The sequence below is a fragment of the Acartia tonsa genome, chromosome 4 (genome assembly GCF_053477335.1).
Source record: "Acartia tonsa isolate MP-2025a chromosome 4, ASM5347733v1, whole genome shotgun sequence".
NCBI lineage: Eukaryota > Metazoa > Arthropoda > Copepoda > Calanoida > Acartiidae > Acartia > Acartia tonsa.
The window spans coordinates 16677524-16696571 of NC_137263.1; the positions used below are offsets into that span (position 1 = coordinate 16677524).

General features: G+C 32.9%; 2 protein-coding genes and 1 non-coding gene across 3 annotated transcripts in view; 2 read left to right on the forward strand and 1 right to left on the reverse strand.

Moving 5' to 3' along the window:
- Dhc93AB (Dynein heavy chain at 93AB) overlaps positions 1-19048 on the reverse strand; it is a 50796-nt gene that overhangs the window by 25090 nt on the left and 6658 nt on the right. Inside the window, exons 9-11 of the mRNA XM_080156709.1 lie at positions 9825-9913; positions 8648-8761; positions 277-353 (exon numbers count right to left, since the gene is read on the reverse strand). Coding sequence (XP_080012835.1) covers positions 277-353; positions 8648-8761; positions 9825-9913 — 280 coding nt within the window. The remainder of the gene's footprint in view (positions 1-276; positions 354-8647; positions 8762-9824; positions 9914-19048) is intronic.
- On the forward strand, positions 2081-7447 carry LOC145317954 (uncharacterized). Its single transcript, XM_080159243.1, has 11 exons — positions 2081-2114; positions 2769-2910; positions 3102-3245; positions 3775-4023; positions 4363-4421; positions 4789-4877; positions 4970-5018; positions 5244-5501; positions 5771-5939; positions 6245-6590; positions 6865-7447. Exons 1-11 carry the CDS (start codon positions 2081-2083, stop codon positions 7015-7017), a joined length of 1692 nt encoding a protein of 563 aa, XP_080015369.1. The 3' UTR covers positions 7018-7447.
- Positions 11635-11706, forward strand: TRNAT-UGU (transfer RNA threonine (anticodon UGU)). Its single transcript has one exon. It is a non-coding gene; the product is annotated as a tRNA-Thr (tRNA).

Below are 19048 nucleotides of genomic sequence, written 5' to 3' on the forward strand. Positions count from 1 at the left end.
CAGGGATCTAGAGGGATAACACAAAGGCTGATAAATTGATATACATTGCCAATGATCATACACAAAATTACCCCTTCTGTAGATTACAATAAGTAGTTGAAATTTTTGGATACACAACTTAATGAAGTAACAAATCAAATTGAATAAAATTCCCCAAAGTTATTAAGCCAACGAATAAGAAAACGTTGTTATAAACTAGTGTAATAAACAGCCCAATGTACCCACCCTCATTGTATTTTGTATTAACAAAGGATTATTAATATTTAAAAATCTTACTTGATTTCAGTGATGGGACCTGGATTTTTTCCTTCGTTAAGAGCTTCAGCGGAGTCCTTGCTAAGTACTTCCTCGGTCTACACAGTATATTCAATATTAATATAACAATTAAATAACAATTTAAGGCGGTTCCCTAGATATACCACACTTTTCTGGGATCTTGCTGCGTCAAGTATCAACTGTGGGGAATACCAAAGGATGACTCCATGCAAAATTTGAGCCGGCTCCGGCCAAAACCGGCCGGGATTTTTATGAAAAACCGGTTTTTTCCGGTTTTTAGGGGGTATCTGTAAATCTAGCCCCCTCCTGGGTACGCCACAATATTGATTTTTGCTTTAAGGTCTGATCTGAATTCCTCAACACTGGATATGACCCCTAGAGTTGAAAAAATGGTTAAAATCCGGTCTTTTGACCGGTTTCCGGCCATTTCCGGCCCAAAAAAAAAATTTATAAAATCAAAATTTCATCTAAAATTTAAAAAAATATGCTTTAAATTCCAGTTTTCATTAATAATTTTTCAAAAAACAAAAAGCTTAGGTAATGAAGATAATTTTAACAACTTAAAATGTGAAAAAAGGTTGAAAATTGACAAACTTATGTCAATTTGAAAAAAGTTGGTAAATCCTAAAAATTTGACCGCATTTTTCTAATGTAAATTGTGTGTATGAACGATGTTTGGATTTAATGAATCACCCCCTTTTATTTTCTTACCCCTTTTTTGGCCGCAATTTTTTTGCTTGAAGTAGTCAGCTTTACTAGAATAAACAACTATTTTTTTCAATTCTCTAAAACTTTTCTTCTTATTATGTTATCCTTGTTGTTGGATTGGGTTTACTTTATATCCTAAAATAATTAAAATATAGAATAAGAGTTAGCTTATTTTAAAATTTTGAAAAAATTACAGTTTTGCCTAGCTTGGCTGGCAGTGGTATTTAGGTTGTATCGAACGCATTTTTTTAAACATAGCTAAAGCTAGCTTTTTTTTATAGTGCATATATAACTTATGTTATGTTAAACTTTATTCTGTTATATCTATTTCATTAAAGTTAGTGAAATTTAATTCTATTAAAAAATGCGTCAGCAGCTATTTAATTATGAAACCCAAGTTATAGGTTTTAAAAGAGGAACTACAAAAAAGCTATATATAATTGTCTTATCATATTATCTATCTCTTACAATGTATATAGATGCGTTATAGAAAGTATTTTAAAGAACGGATTAGCTGGAACAATCTGGAGTTGGTTGGGAACAAAAAATTTAAAGAATGTGACCTTCCTTCCCACACTTTACCAACCAATTTAGAACTTTGTAATGCACTTCCTCTCTACGATAACGATATTGGGGCTGTTTTAGATAAAATTATTTTAAAAGTAAGTAAGCCTTAAAAATTATAACTATTAGCTGAACATCCAAATATAGAAAAAATGAAAAATATTTCATATTCAGAGTTTAATGATAAAATTTTAACGCAAACTTCATAACTACATTACAAAATATTTGACGTTTCTTTATAAAAGCTGTCAGAAAGATGTAAAGTTAAATTTTTATTTTGATCAATAGATTTTCAATGAATTCAATTAAGGTTAATGAGATTTTCAATCATGATGTAGCTCGTGACATAAGCAACTTACGTAGATATGTTAGAGAGATAAGAAAAGTATACAAACATTGTTGTGCAAAGAAAAAACTACCAGCAATAATGTTACAGCTATTTCCTGCAATAGATGAATCAAAAGTACCAAAATCGAAATTAGAAGTTTATCACAAAGTTTTACAAAATAAAACAAATATACCTCCATATCATATGAGAAGTTCTGCACAATATGAAACTCATGAAGGTAATCAATATATTAAAGTTTATTTTTTTGCGTCATATGACTTGATATAATTTTTCCGAAATGATTTTTAAAAGCGAAGCTTTTCTATAATTAGGGTCGGTCTGTCCGTCCGTCCGTCCGTCCGAGATTGATAGCTTTTATTCGTTAATTAAGGCATGTTAGAATTGTCCTATCGATTTCAAACTTTGCATGATGATTCCTGTAGTAGTTAGGTACGATTTAGAAAGCGTAGCAACTCTATAATCATAACCAGAATGTCTGTATGTCCATTTTAAACATGTTGATTTTTTTACTTTTTTAACAACACATTTTTATGTGATCAAATTATCCGTTTGATCTGATTTTTGGTATGTTGATTCCTGGGACAACAAAGAACAAAATTATAAGCAAAGCAACTCTATAATCAAGCAGTTTTTCAACAAATTTACTTACAATTTTGCTTCGACTCTTATACTTTTATATTCTGATTATTCAGTTTAGACACTATACAAGTGTTAATGTCCATTTGTCCTACCGTTTCAGTGCTTCGCTTTTATGGATGTTGTCATCCTTGTTGCCAAATAAGGACATTATTTGTAATTACATGAAAAATTTATATAAAGTTTTATTTTGTATTTGTATATCTAAAGAAGAAAAAATATATTTTGCATTTAGATTTTAGACAAGAAGAAGAACACTTTTACCCAACTGATTCTGATAATGAAGATAATAGCCAAGAAGAAGATACTGATACTTTAGATTGGTACGATGATATGGAAGAGAAAAACAGTGGTTTCTATAGAAATACAAATTTCAGGTAATGACAAAATATTGCAAGTTCATAGATTTTTACACAATCACTTAATATAAATGTGTATAATTATTTCAGATTAGCCCTTAACACCAGCTTTACAAATATAAAATTAAGAGTGGGTATTTACATATATCTTTAATATAATTTCAAAGACTGTTGTTATTCTTGTTTTTTTTAATGGGTTTAAATTTCAGGAACTTATCTTGTGCTCTAGATAGATTTTCGATATCCAATGCAGCTGCCGTAGATGTAATCAATAGTTTTCTTTTGGACTGTGATCATATCAATTCACACAATCAAGAAGCTAAATTGAATTTTCGAAAGATTGAAAGATGCAGGTAAAGTTTAACATTTCTTTAAAAACTTTACTTCAGATTTTATATGATGTTTGCCATTAAGTTACATACCTAAAAGATAATTTTATAATCCTCTATTAGCTTCACAGCAACTGCTTATGTTGTGTTAATCTTGAATGATAAAAAAATTTTAAATTCAGCAAAAGAATTATATGAAGAAGTCAGCGGTTTTGCCGTTGTTCTTAAAATTTTCAATAGTAAACTAATATATTCTCAAAATAATTTTTCATTTACAGTTGGAAATTTCTATACTTTAAAGGATTTTGTACCCATTTGAAATTTATAAAAATGGCCAACACAACACAATATAAAAATTTAATTATATGTTATGACAATCTTTTTATTAACAAAGCTTTTTATATTGTTTAATGTATAGTTCTTATTGTTAACTTAGAAATGTTAGAATGTTAGATTGTATGCTTTGGTCATTTCTTTAGCAGTTAGATACTTTTTAGAAAGCAAAGCAAGTCAATTAATATTACCATTTGTTATGCAATATTATTACTTTCAGGAAAGAAAACCGAAAGATGTTACTATCTTCTATCAGCAACTTGAAATTATCCTATCTAGGATTTGACGGCAAACAGCTCAAAATTACAGAACAGTTACCAACCTTGGATGGACAAACAATCAGAGTACCTAAAATAAGGGAACACATATCAATGACTACAATACAAGATAAATATCTCGGATTTTTCACTTCTGAAAAGGGTGATGCAGCTTCAATATCAGAGAATATGTTTGAATATCTTGAAGAAAGGTAAACTGTAATACTTATCTTCTAAAGAAGGGGTCTTAACTTTTTTAATTTTTATCTTAAATAGCTAGTCGGTGTTTTTAGAAAGTAGTAGATGTAAAATTTTCCATAGAATTTAGATATGCAATTGTTTTTTTGTAGACCTCTCATTTTTTAAGTAATTTAAGTTTTTTTAAAAAAAATGATTAAGTCGGTTTAAAAAAAAATAAAAAAGAAAAGAAAATTGCCATTATGAACAAAAATACTAAGATCTTTAATTTGACATCTTATATAAGATATATAAGTTAGATATACTAATTCAAAATTACAGTATTTTGTAATGTTAATTATTCAAATATTCAGGAATATAGACATAACAGATTTAAAGATAGTAGGGTGTGATGGAACTGCATTGAATACTGGTATATTGAATTATATTTATCATTTTTTAGTAGTGAAGCTACTCTATATTTACTAATGTCCGTCCATCCTTCAGGTTTTGGGGGAAGCGAGATTTTCTCGGCTCCAAATTGAGTTAGAGCTTCGCTACTTATGGATGTGTTCATCCTTGTTTTAAGTTTTAAAACTATTTATAGAATAGCTATGCATTCAAGCAAATAACAAACAAATATTTATATATCTATTACTAACAAAAATTAGATAATAATGCCAACAAAATAAACAAAAATTTTGCCAGAATGAATATAGTTTACACAAAAATATGTATTATAAACTAATTCTCATAGCAGGAAACACATTTTAGCAAACTCAACAAATTCGTTTTATTAGGCTGTAATACTGGTTTGATAAGAAGATTGGAAGACAAGATAGATAGAAATGTTCAGCATAGTGTTTGTTTGTTGCATTGTGAAGAAAAGGTTAGAAACAAATTGAAAGTTCAAATTAGTAGTTATCTTGTATTATTAGCTTAAACCTAACCTAACCCAACTAATATCCAATACAATATTAGGTTTTGGAAAAGGTCATGTTTTATCTTGATGGCGAATCAAAAAATCCAGGTAAAAGTATAAAATATGTTATTGATATTTTGGATAGTAAAGTTAGAAAGTTAAAAAGAAGTATAAGACATGGCTTTATAGAGCAAGACTTCACAAAAAGTCAATAGAAAATGTTCTTTTTTTATTTAAGTATTCTCAATTCTATAAACTAATAACATTATTTAAAAACTTCTTTAAAAAACAAAAAGCTTTGAATTACTAAATATAAATTAAAATATATTGTAGATGGCCTACCCGATGGCCCAATTGGATCAGAAATTAGGAAAGCAGCAAACGAACCAGAAAACAGACCTTCTGTAACAGACTTTGCTCCCATATATTGTCCCGAATTTCCACAAATAGATGCTGAAATAGTCAAAGGGATGTCACGTGACCAAAGGATGCTCTTCAATATAGCAAAGGCATGTATTGAGGGCAAGTATAGCCATAGTCTAAGAAATTCGAAAATAGGACACCTATCATCAGCTCGCTGGAACAATACAGGTATAAATTAGCAATATAACATTTGTCATACTGTTTACTAGTTTAGTTCAGAATTATTGGATATCCTTTTCTCCATCCATTAAATTTCTGTTATCCTTTTCTCTCTTTTTTAACCTTCAGTTTACTACAAACAAATCTCAAAAATATTTCGACTATTGCACATAATTGTTTTTTGTCTGATAATAATCTCTTGTAAACAATATCAAATAGTTTTAGACATACACTCATTCTTGCTAAATATAGAATGATTAGATAAATTTAATTTCTAGCCACATACATCTTGGACCATTACATGCGATGTACAAATCCGTCTGACAAGTTGACACAGCTTGTCAACTTTACAATCAAGATTTATGCATGTGGTTTCTTGGACGTAAAACGACAGAGTAATTTTGTGCATGGTCCGTTGCATACACTCAACATAATGGCTCGGACAAGGTGAAATCTTTATATTCAAATAATTTTTTGTCATAATAAAAAGACAGAAACGAGGATGAAAACATCCATAAGTAACGAAGTGCTATCTCAGTTTGGGACCAAGAAAGTTGTGTTTCCCTCAAATCCTGACGGACGGACATTAGTAATTATAGAGTAGCTTCGCTACTAAAAAGCATAGAAATTAATAAACACCATTACTTTAACTTTGGGGAATTGTCTATTCTGGAAATTATAATTTTTTATTTTACATTAATCACTTCTGACTTAAAAAGACAACTTTTGCAATACAAAATAAATTGTTTTAGGGAGTTTTTTCCTTCGGATATTCAAAATGTCGTGTTAAAAGCACTATCTGACAATGGTTTCTTTCTCCATAAAGAAAACTTAGTTGTGGGGATGTTAGCTTCCCCTGATGAGCAAGAACGCATCAAAGCTTATCTTCAAATCATGGAATCCAGGAGAAATAATGTTACAGAAAGGAGGGTATTTCGAATACCGAAAGATATTAATATCAATGCTCAGAAACTGTCAGAAGTCACTTCTGATGCATTGGTCATAGAGCCACCTGTTCTCAAAGGAATAGACGATGACCAACTAATGCAGTGGGCACAGAATGGTGGCTTTTCTGTGCCTTATGAATGCCATTCACAGGTTATAGATATTACATTCTGATATTTGATTGAATTCATCTTTTAAAATTACTTAAGGATTACTTAAGTAGCGCAGCTACACTATAACAAATTACTTTCTATACATCTATACATTTTTTGGCCTCTCCTGCTATCCATAATTAACTTTATTTGCTGTTTTGTGATTTTATGATAAACTCTACTGTACTATAGCTTTAAATCACTTGTTGTAGTTTGATATTTTCTGTAGTTCTTACTCTACATTACAAATGGATGCATTAATCCTTGTTTTCTAGAGAGTTGAGGCTGCTGTCCAATTGACATCGTCAGTAGCTATGAAAGACATTCCTTTTGAGTCTAAATTGGGCAAGGCAGTAGCTATTTCTGAAGCCAGGAAAAAAATTACCTACAATAGCATCATTAAAAACTATGAACTTTCAGAAGAATAGTTTTATATAAGAATTGTATTTTGGCAATCAATAAATTTTTGTAATAACAAACAACAAGGATTACAACATACATAAGTAGTACATTGATCAAAGTGGGCAAATGGACAAAGTGGATTATAGAGCAGATGTGGCTTAAGATATTACAAACAAAAAATTAATGTAACTATTTTAAGCCTAACCAACAGACAGACGGAATTAGATTAGATGCTGAGAGGAATGTACACAGAAAAACTCAGACATATATCTTAATTAGAGGTTCATCCCCTGACATATGGACATACGGACAGACACACATTTTAAATTGTGGAGTAGCTTCGCTACAAAAAACTATTAAATTGTATATTAAATTGTAATTAGTTTGTGATAAAAAACTAAATGTGATATTGTAATTAACAAATTCAAAATTGATATATATATATATTGAACTCGTTATCTTATCATTGAAAATTGACTCAAATATTATTAAAAACCATCAAATCCGGCCTTTAGTCGGCCGCCTGTTAAAAGCTTTCTGGCCAGCCGACAAGCCTTACTGATATATCCCTGGAACCGCCAGGGAATGTAGAATTTGGATTAAGAAAAACATTTAGACCCTCTCATTGTAATTTTGTTGGATATTGCGTGTGTTAAAGACCAAAGTCAACCTAAATTCTGAAATGTATGTATAAATCCGTCAAATTTTTAGGATTTACCAACTTTTTTCAAATTGACATAAGTTTGTCAATTTTCAACCTTTTTTCACATTTTAAGTTGTTAAAATTATCTTCATTACCTAAGCTTTTTGTTTTTTGAAAAATTATTAATGAAAACTGGAATTTAAAGCATATTTTTTTAAATTTTAGATGAAATTTTGATTTTTTAAATTTTTTTTTTGGGCCGGAAATGGCCGGAAACCGGTCAAAAGACCGGATTTTAACCATTTTTTCAACTCTAGGGGTCATATCCAGTGATGAGGAATTCAGATCAGACCTTAAAGCAAAAATCAATATTGTGGCGTACCCAGGAGGGGGCTAGATTTACAGATACCCCCTAAAAACCGGAAAAAACCGGTTTTTCATAAAAATCCCGGCCGGTTTTGGCCGGAGCCGGCTCAAATTTTGCATGGAGTCATCCTTTGGTATTCCCCACAGTTGATACTTGACGCAGCAAGATCCCAGAAAAGTGTGGTATATCTACGGTTCCCCCCATATCACGTATGAACCATGAATAAACTTTTTGAAAAACGTATTTTTGATGCCTCGTTTATTCTATCATTTTAATAGGGAAAAATGGATGAGAGTAAATGAAATACAAGAAATTAGTCAAATATTTGATATTTTTTTACCAACAGCATAAAAAAGATTAATTTAGCTTTATTAGGCAGGTTTAGATAGGTTGTGTGTGCCAAGAGAAACTGATTATAGGCTGTATTTTCAATGGTCAAGCTTGTTTTTTTTAATATGGATTTTAAATAACTCAAATTAAACAAAAAAAATCTCAAAGATTATCTGGGCTATGAATTTAAAATAGTTTTATTTTTAATGTATTAATATAGCAACCTCTGAATCTTACAAGTTTGTAGTAAAGTACGGACAAACGAACGTTTTTGTATTACATTGGTAGCTCTACTTTACAATTATGTTATATTTACCTGATATGCCCACTTTATTATTATACCCTCAATATTATTTTTAAGGAGCATATCACATTCATTGCCTCCACTCTCTCGTACTCGAGCCTCTTCTTCTTCTATCATGGCCGCTCCCTACAAATCAATATTTTTGCTTTAGGAGCAATGCTTTTCTATTATTGTTAATGTCCTTATGTAAAGCTTATGAAATTTGGTTCCCCCTCACTTTGTCTCTCTTTCTTATTCCCTTCTTTTTAATACACACCTAAACATTTTTCTCTTTTTTCTATTTTTTAATAATACTTTTCTTTGTGGTTTTTTTCCTAGTTTTTTTCTGTCTCTCTGGATTTTTAAAAGCGAAGCTTTTCTATAATTAGGGTCGGTCCGTCCGTCCGTCCGAGATAGATAGCTTTTATTCATTAATTTAGGCATGTTAGAATTGTCCTATCGATTTCAAACTTTGCAAGATGATTCCTGTAGTAGTTAGGTACGATTTAGAAAGAGTGGCCACTCTATAATCATTACCAGAATGTCCGTACGTCCATTTTAAGCATGTTGATTTTTCTAATTTTTTAACAGCAAATTTTTATGTGATCTAATTATCCGTTTGATCTGATTTTTGGTATATTGATTCCTGGGACAACAAAAAACAATAATTTAAGCGAAGCAACTCTAATATAATCCTAAAAATGTAAGTATGTCCATAAACTCAATAAACATTATCCTGTATCAAGGAGTTTTTCAACAAATTTACTTACAATTTTGCTTCGACTCTTATACTTTTATATTCTGATAATTCAGTTTAGACACTATACAAGTGTTAATGTCCGTTTGTCCTACCGTTTCAGTGCTTCGCTTTTATGGATGTTGTCATCCTTAATGTTTAATGTAAATCAATGGTTATCATATCATATAAAACAGATTCACTTCGCTTCAAAGGAAGGATTATAGCTATGATTCAAAATACTAATGGTTAACATTTTAAATTATGACTGCATACTTCTTATATTAAAATTTTAATAGGCAAGTCAGATCCTTTTCTTATAGATACTCTATAGATACTCTTCAAATCAATAAATTATAAATGTCTCCAACCATACTTTTCAGGCTTAAAAAAAACAGAAAAAAATATTAGTAAACAGACAACACTTCCTCCCAACCCTCCATTCACCAAGGATTACAATAAATTTGTTTATACCTGTGGAAAAGGAAGCAATGTCTTCCCCTTGATGTGTCCCCTGATCTGGTACACGCTTGTTGACAGCTCGTGTACCTGTCTCTTGATGTCTAAACAAAAAATAATAATTTTAAAGGGTTGAGTCTATCCGTTAGGTGGTTTATCTTTCTATGCATGATAAAATTGTCTTTTGGATTTCAAACTTTCCGTAATGATTCTAGAAGCAATTCGGTACAATGAATAATGTAACAAAATTCTGTATATTCAAGCTTACTATATATCAGGGTTCGGAAGCCGCAGCCGCAGCCTCAGCCTCAGCCACCATAAGCCGCGCGGCTTACGAGAAGCCTCAAAATCAGCCGCGCGGCTTCCTCAGCCACCCAATAAGCCTCAGCCTTAGTCGCAGCCGCGCGGCTTAAAGAAAACATAAGCCACTGTAAGCCTCAGCCGCATTCAGCCACTGTAAGCCTCAGCCACTGTAAGCCTCAGCCACAAAACTCCAATTCAGCCACATTAAGCCTCAGCCGCACTAAGCCTCATTCAGCCAACGCCCCTCTAAGCCTCAGCCGCAATCAGCCGCGCGGCTTATAGTTGGGGAAGCCTCAGCCACACTCAGCCGCGCGGCTGTTAATAATTTGAAGCCGCAGCCACACTCAGCCGCGCGGCTTCAAGAAAGCCTCAGCCGCAGCTGCAAAGTTATGATTATGCCGCAGCCGCAGCCGCGCGGCTTGATATTTGTAAGCCGCAGCCTCAGCCGCAGCTTAATTTTTTAAATTCAGCCGCAGCTTTGACACAGCCGCGCGGCTGAGATATTGTAAGCCCCAGCCGCAGCCGCAGGTGCTAAATTAGTACAAGCCTCAGCCGTCAATTCAGCCGCGGGGCTTAATTTTCATTTAATTTTGTCTGTCTGAAGCTTAAGATCTCAGCAACCACTGAACTGACAATGTTGTCCTTCTCAGGAATCCTTTTACTACAGTAACAGGATGTCTATGTGTCTGTGTATCTGTGTGTCTGTACCGAAGGATCTCTCTAACCGCTGAATCGATCGGGTTCTCCTTAACAGGGTAGCTTCTCATAGGTCCTGGGAAGGTTTATAACTAATTTTTTGGGGGTGGGACACCCCCAACCCCCCAAAAAAATTAAAAATCCCCCCCCCCTCAAATAAAGAAAAATTTTTTTAAATTTTTTAAACTTAAATTAAAAATGAGGGGGGAGGCCCCCCCCCCCTAAAAAAAAAATTCCCCCCCCCAAAAAAAATTTTTTTGTTTACTTTTCTTTAAAAATTTAAAATAAAAAATTGGGTTATTAAATTTGACTCTCTCTCTTCCTCAAGTGCCCCCTAGAGGCCTCTAGGGGCGTAGCCGCTAGTTATATATATATTGACATTGGATGGTTTTGAGCTAATTTTGGGGTGGGGGTCAGACATTTCCATCGCCCAAAAATAATTTTTTTAAATGTTATACTTTTAAATTTTTTTATATTCTTTTATAAAAATTTTATCTTAAGTTTTTTTTAAAATTACAACATAGAAACTACCATCTCGAACAACTACAAAAAGTTTGAACCTGTAATGTAAGAGCTCCAGTAGCGCAATCAGTTAGCGCACGGTTTTTCTACACTGTTATGCCGGGGTTATAAGTTCGAATTTCACCAGGAGCAATACGTTTTTGAACGTTGATACTTATGAATATTATTGAATACTATTTATAGGGTAACTGCCCTACTGACGTTTGCCTAATTTTATTGTTTTTAAAAGATACAAATTTTTCAGAATTTACTTAATATTTACTATGAATTTGTATTATCTTAAATTTTTTTTCTTGTACAAGTGGCCTATTTAGCTCAATGGTAGAGCACTCGTCTTGTAAACTAGGGACCGTGAGTTCAAACCTCACAGGGGGCAATCAATTTTTGTGATACTCAAGTTATATAGTAGCTTCTCTATTATTTTGTTTAGGTACGCAATACTTGTTATATATAATTAAGCTTCTCCTACTTAGATATTTCTTCAATTTTAAATGTATTTAATACGTTGTGGTTGATGAGAGACACTGAAAAAGTTATGCAAAAAAATGATTTGTATGGAGAGTTATTTTGTCTGTAGATTAAGAATTCGATAACTACTGAACTAATGAAAACTTTTTAAATTGCCTTTTCCAAGTTTTTGAATTTTTTAAAAAACTAAAATTAAAACTGGTGGGTGCTCAACCAAACTCCCCCCTATTTTCCCATAAAAAAATAATAAAAGTCACCCTTCATCCCCCCAAATTTTTTTTTCTTCTGGGATTCGAACCCGGATGATAGATGGTTCAAAGCTGTTACCGTACCAAAAAGCTATCAGAGCTCCAATATTTCAAAATGAAAATTTGTCTTATTTTTAGATCATTAAGTATTATGATGTCTGTTTGTTTGTCTGTCTTTATGTTTGTACTACAGGATCTCGCTAACTACTAAACCGATATGGTGCTCCTATTCAGGGTAGTTTCTTATAGGTACTGGGAAGGTTTACAACTATTTTGGGGGAGGGTACCATCACACTACCAGAAAAAAATTGCCTTAGAAAAAAAATTAAACATCACCCCAAAATTAAAAATGGGATTTACTCGCCCTGGCCCTCCCCACCCAATAAAAATCACCCTACCCCCCAAAAAATTATTTTAATTCAGTTCTTCTTTTTCCAGTACCTATTGTTTAGTATTTTTTGTAATAACTTCATAATTACATTGTCATTAAGATTATGTGACATAAAAAGTTAGTCATAAAAATTATACCCATGAATAATTGTAATAAAAAGCACTTTTGTAAAAAAAACATTTTTCATAAGAGGTAAGTTTTTATGACTAATACATTTATTGCAAGTGTACATATGATAAGCATTTTAAAGACGATTATTTTTAAGACAAATTTAACCTGCGTACCATGGCTCAACATGTAGCGCATCTGCTTGTCATCATGGAGGTAATAGGTTCGAATCTTGGCCAGACACTGCGTGAAAACTAAAGACGTTAAATGGTTCCTACTGCAGCTATGCCAGGTATGCAACATGTAAAGTTAGAGTATGAGGATTTCCTTGGCTCGTAAACAGGCGTAACTCATTACCATAGGACTTTCTGGCAGGTAGTTGGTTGCTGGATAGATGTCACTTAAATTGGAAAGAATTGGTTCCCCTTAATTATCCAAGGTTCAACAAGAAGCGCATCTGCTTGTCATCAGGGAGGTAATAGGTTCGAATCTCGGCCAGACACTGCGTTATAACTGAAGACATTAAATGGTTCCTACTGCTGCTATGGCAGGTGTGCAACATGTAAAGTTAGAGTAGGAGGATTTCCTTGGCTCATAAACAGGCGTAACTCATTACCATAAAACTTTCAGGCAGGTAGTTCAATAAAAAAAGTTGGTTGCTGGATAGATGTCACTTAAACTAATACAGAAAAGGAAAGAATTGGTTCCCCAAGGTTCAACAAGTAGCGCATCTGCTTGTCATCAGGGATGAAATAGGTTCGAATCTCGCGCAGACACTGCGTTATAACTGAAGACATTAAATGGTTCCTAGGTGCTTGGTGTACAACATGAACAGGCGCAAAGGAAAGATATAATTCCCCTTAGTTATCCAGGGTTGTTGGACCTTGAGTTAATGTCATAGAAACCCTCGACCGTGGCTCAACATGTAGCGCATCGGCTCGTCGTCTGGGAGTTGATAGGCTTTGTACTGCATCATAACTAAAGATGTTGAAATAAATTCCTACTGCTAAAAAACTTGTATAAAACTTTGGGTACCAGTATAAAACTTTAGGTATCAGAATAAATTTTTGTCTATCAGTATAAAACTTTGGGTACCAGTATAAAACTTTGGGTACCAGAATAAATTTTTGGCTATTAGTATAAAATTTTGGGTACCAGTATAAAACTTTGGGTACCAGTATAAAACTTTGGGTACCCATATAAAATTTGGGTACCAGTATAAAACTTTGGGTACTCGTATAAAACTTAAGGTACCAGTATAAAACTTTGGGTACCAATATTAAAACAAAATTTTAGGTATTAGTGTAAAATTTTGGGTACCAGTATAAAACTTTGGGTACCAGTATAAAACTTTGGGTACCAGTATAAAACTTTGGGTACCAGTATAAAATTTGGGTACCAGTATAAAATTTGGGTAACTGTATAAAACTTTGGGTACCAGTATAAAACTTTGGGTACCAGTATAAAATTTGGGTACCTGTATAAAACTTTGGGTACCAGTAAAAAACTTTGGGTACCAGTATAAATTTTTAGTACCAGTATAAAACTTTTGGTACCAGTATAAAACTTTGGGTACCAGTATAAAACTTTGGGTTCTAGTATAAAACTTTGGGTACCAGTAAAAAACTTTGGGTACCAGTATACATTTTTAGTACCAGTATAAAACTTTGGGTACCAGTTTAAAACTTTGGGTACCAGTATAAAACTTTGGGTACCAGTATAAAATTTGAGTACTAGTCTAAAACTTTGGGTACCTGTATAAAAACTTTGGGTACCAGTATAAAACTTTGAATACTAGTATAAAACTTTGGGTACTAGAATAAAACTTTGGATACCAGAATAAAATTTGAGTACTAGTATATAATTTTGGGTACTAGTATAAAACTTTGGGTACCAGTATAAAACTTTGGGTACCAGTATAAAATTTTGGGTACCAGTATAAAACTTTGGGTACCAGTATAAAACTTTGGGTACCAGAATAAAACTTTGGGTACCAGTATAAAATTTTGGGTACCAGTAAAATTTGGGTACCAGTATAAAACTTTGTGTACCAGTCTAAAACTTTGGTTACCAGTAAAATTTGGGTACCAGTATAAAACTTTGGGTTCTAGTCTAAAACTTTGGGTACCACTATAAAACTTTGGGTACCAGACTAAAACTTTGGGTACCAGTATAAAACTTTGAGTACCAGTATAAAACTTTGGGTACTAGAATAAAACTTTGGGTACCAGAATAAAATTTGAGTACTAGTATATAATTTTGGGTACCAGTATAAAACTTTGGGTACTAGAATAAAACTTTGGGTACCAGAATAAACTCTGGGTACCAGTATAAAACTTTGGGTACCAGTATAAAATTTGGGTACTAATTCTGAATCAAACATTTGAAAAAATCCTGCTGTCCTCCCCCCTCTTCCCTCCACTCTTATTCTCACAACCCCTAACCACCCTCAACTCTCCAAAAAATGTCCTAGAATGCATTTAAAAAATCCAATTTAGCCGAAGCCTCAGCTGCAAAGCTTATTTTATAATCAGCCATAAGATCAGCCGCAAGGCTTAATATTGTATTCAGCCGCAGCCGCATTCAGCTGCGCGGCTGAATTTAATTCAGCCACAGCCTCAGCCGCACGGCTTTCAGTAAGCCGCAGCCTCAGAATCAGCCGCGAGGCTTAATTATGTTATCAGCCACTCTCAGCCTCAGCCTCACTCAGCCGCGCGGCTTAATTTTCCAATCAGCCACTGTAAGCCGCAGCCGCTATGAGCCGCGCGGCTTTCAGTAAGCCGCAGCCTCAGCCACAAATCCTTCAGCCACTGTAAGCCTCAGCCACCCTCAGCCACTGTAAGCCTCAGCCGCTCGAAGCCTCAGCCACAAAATTCCAATTCAGCCACTGTAAGCCTCAGCCACCCCAATTCTTATTAAGCCTCAGCCGCATTCAGCCGCAGCCACTCTCAGCCGCACTAAGCCTCAGCCACTCTCAGCCTCAGCCACTTCCATAACTTTAAGCAGCCGCAGCCGCAGCCACAGCCGCAAATTAGGATTCAGCCGCAGCCGCAGCCGCGCGGCTGATAGCGCGGCTTCCGAACCCTGCTATATATTTATAAAGATGTTTGTTAAGACTTTTAATTTCAAGTGCTGATACTCAAGTTTGTTCTCTATAAGTTAATAATGTTAGTTTGTCCACCTTTCTGATTTATTGGGCTTTGTTTTTTTGTCATCCTTATAAGGCATAAATAAAAACCAACATCCCCACCTTATTTTTTAATTCAAAACATCCTAAAAATAAACAAACATCCTATTTGTATTCTTTTCAACCAATACTGTGAATCAATAAGAATTAGAATTTTCTTCAAGTCTATTTTTTAAACAAGTAAATAACTTTATTCATCACTTAACGAAATGTACATTTATACATGTATTTATATTGCCTTAAAACAAAAATTCAAAATTTAAAATATATTTGTTCTTCAATACTTAATTTTGTGTTTTGTGCAGTTTTATGAGCTTGTGATTGTTATCAGTAAACAAGCATATTTAGACAAAAAGAACAAGAACATATCCGTACATATCAAATATTGGAAATAAAACAACATTTTGGCTATTTCAAAATCGAAGTAGCTTATAGTGTCTCAAAAAAAGTGGACAAATGTTAAAACGCATGGCCGAGCTATACCGATTGACGTCATATTAGAAAGAAAATATGCCGTGAATCGGCATATTTCGGACAAACATTGAAACAATTGTTTCTTTTTTGGAGACACTATAGGCTGCTTCATCAAAATATTATAATCAATATAAATATTTGGTCAAATGGAATGCTTATCTAAAGAATGAGATCAGATGGTCCATCATGTTTAACAAGAGTGCGGGAAATGCTTTAGCCTACAAACAGGCACAATTCATTTCCCTGCACAATTATAACTTCCGGAAAAAGATCATGCAATCAATGAGTTAGTTAACTTAGGGTGTTACTTTATAAAATAAACAAGGTGTTTGGCAATGAATTCAGGTTAGTCTATAGCAAATACAGATATGTACAAATATTATAATACGGGATTCTAAGCTTTTTCTTTTACGTTATGCAAGATAAAAAAAAAGAATCTTCATTTGAATTGCTTTGGGGCAGATGCGCCTTTTTAGCACTAAAACATATCGTATTTCTGTAAAACCAAGCATATTTCAGACAAGGCGGGTTTAATTAATCTGAAGAACAAATATTTTGCCTAAATTCTTTTCTTTAAATCAGCTAGAACATAAGTTTGTGTTAGATATTGCACTATTTTTTGCATTAAAATTATTTCTAACTGGTGGAAAAAAATTTGGCCATAGTCCATTTCGTGGCAACGCCTCGTAAGGGGCGTTTTTTCGTATTTTCACAGTAGCTTTTGATAGGCTATGTTAGGTTAAGTTAGGTTAGGTGATTGCCCCGCAGGGTTAGAGCCCCCTAAAAATAGGAGAAAATTTACCATGAAAATACGATAAAAACGCCCCTTAAGAGGCTTTGCCACGTAAGGGACTACACCTAAAAATTGTAGGGGTATCAACCTCCATTTTAGTTTTAAAAAGAAAAAGCTTTAGAAATATTTTCGGGGAGGAGTCAGTTTTTTCTTAGGGGCGATTTCTCCTTAGATGGTATTAGTACCCTCCTCCAAAAAACCATCTCTGGAGAAGATACATAATTCGGTTCAGCATTTAGCGAGATCCTTTGGTACAGACAGACTCTTACTTTTAATTAGTATTTACTCTCCATGTCAAGAATGTAAAGAAAGATTAATTTATAGGAAAGCTTTGCTCTTTAGAATGTTGAAATAAAGTCTGACTCGACAGAAGATCCCAAGGGTGATATTTATGTTAAAAGGTCGAAATCTAAATGTGACAAAAATTTTACGTATGAATTACGAATCTTCACTTCTTAGGTGTCACAAATTTTAAGAATTGATTGATCTAAATTTTAATTACAATTTGTAAAAATGTATCATTAATAGATTTTAAAATATAAAAATATTTTTGTTCTATTCAGTTTTCAAGAAGTCACTTTACCCGTTCTTATGGGATTATATATTTAACCTATGACATTTCATTTATACTTACACAAGACTTGAGATTTGCCTCACGGTTAAGAAAAATCAATCGAAAAATTAAAATTTTGAGTAAATATTGAAGAAACTAATTGGGCTTGACATTGGGTAAGAAAATCTTAATAGGTAAATCTTATTTTCAGAACATTTTATGTACTAATTTCCTCAAAAGATAATATAACGGCTTCTCCGCCAGCTATTAGGCCTGTGGAGGGTGAAATCACCAATCATTAGTGAAATTACAATAAGATCTAAAACTTTTTTTGTACAGTATGTTCTTAGCCAGATTTTTAAGGATGTAGTTTTATCGACCCTTTAAATGATAAAGTTTTCTAATTTTTTTTTACAAAAAAAAGAAGTTTTATTCTAATAACCTTTCTCTAAAAAGTTCTTATCTATTCTCAATTTTATATCTCAGAAGTAATTTGATATTGAGACTTGAAAAATGGATTAATCTTTGATTTTCTCAGGGAGAAAGGAACAATGAAAATCAAAATAAATTGGGCTCCAAACACGTCCTTCAAAAAGTTGGATTAAAAACATTGGTATCTTGATATTTACTAATTCAAACTAGAAGTGTCCAAACATTTTAAACAACATTTTAAATCTAAAAATGTGGCAATTTTCTTTATCATAAATTGGGATGTAGATCAAATTATCTTCAATTGACCCATCCCTAAAGATCCTGGATTTTCTGGGAAGGTTTTTTCTTAAACTTTTGTGATTTACTTTTTTTCCCATATGTTTCAAAATATATCTGAAGAAAAAGTAGCCTATCGAAAAGATAGGTATGTAATATGTCCGCTTTTTTCTTCTATGAGAGCTTTGTATTGTGTATACAAGGAGAGTGTTAGCTAGTTCAATCAAACTCAAACAAACACGGATGACAAAATCCATAAAAGCGAAGCTCAAAAATAGAAGAAATGGCAAACGAACAATAATTAATGTAGATTGTTATAACTTAATCAGCTAAGCATTAATTTGTAAGTATAAACAAAATTGTAAAAAAAATATGCATGTTTTAAATAGACGTATGGACTTTCTGGTAACGATTATAGTGTTACCAGAACCTTATTTTTATGGGAGGCGTCATTCTAAGTTTGAAATTGATAGGAAAATTCTAACATGTGTAAATCAACGAAAAGAGCGGACGAACAGACAGACAGACTGAACCTAATTATAGAAAAGATCTGCTTTTAAAAATATATTTATTGAATAGGCAAAACTCGTTTTTTAAAAAGACAAAATTTTAATTTTAATTAGATTTGACTGGACTGGGAATAAAATTCAATTCATGGGTCTTCACAAGTATTAAAAGCCTTAAAAACATTGATAAACTGAAATATAGATTGGTAAAGTTTATACTGATAAATTATGTGTAGCAGCGTATTACAGACAGTTTTCCACGAATAATAAAAACAGTTTTGT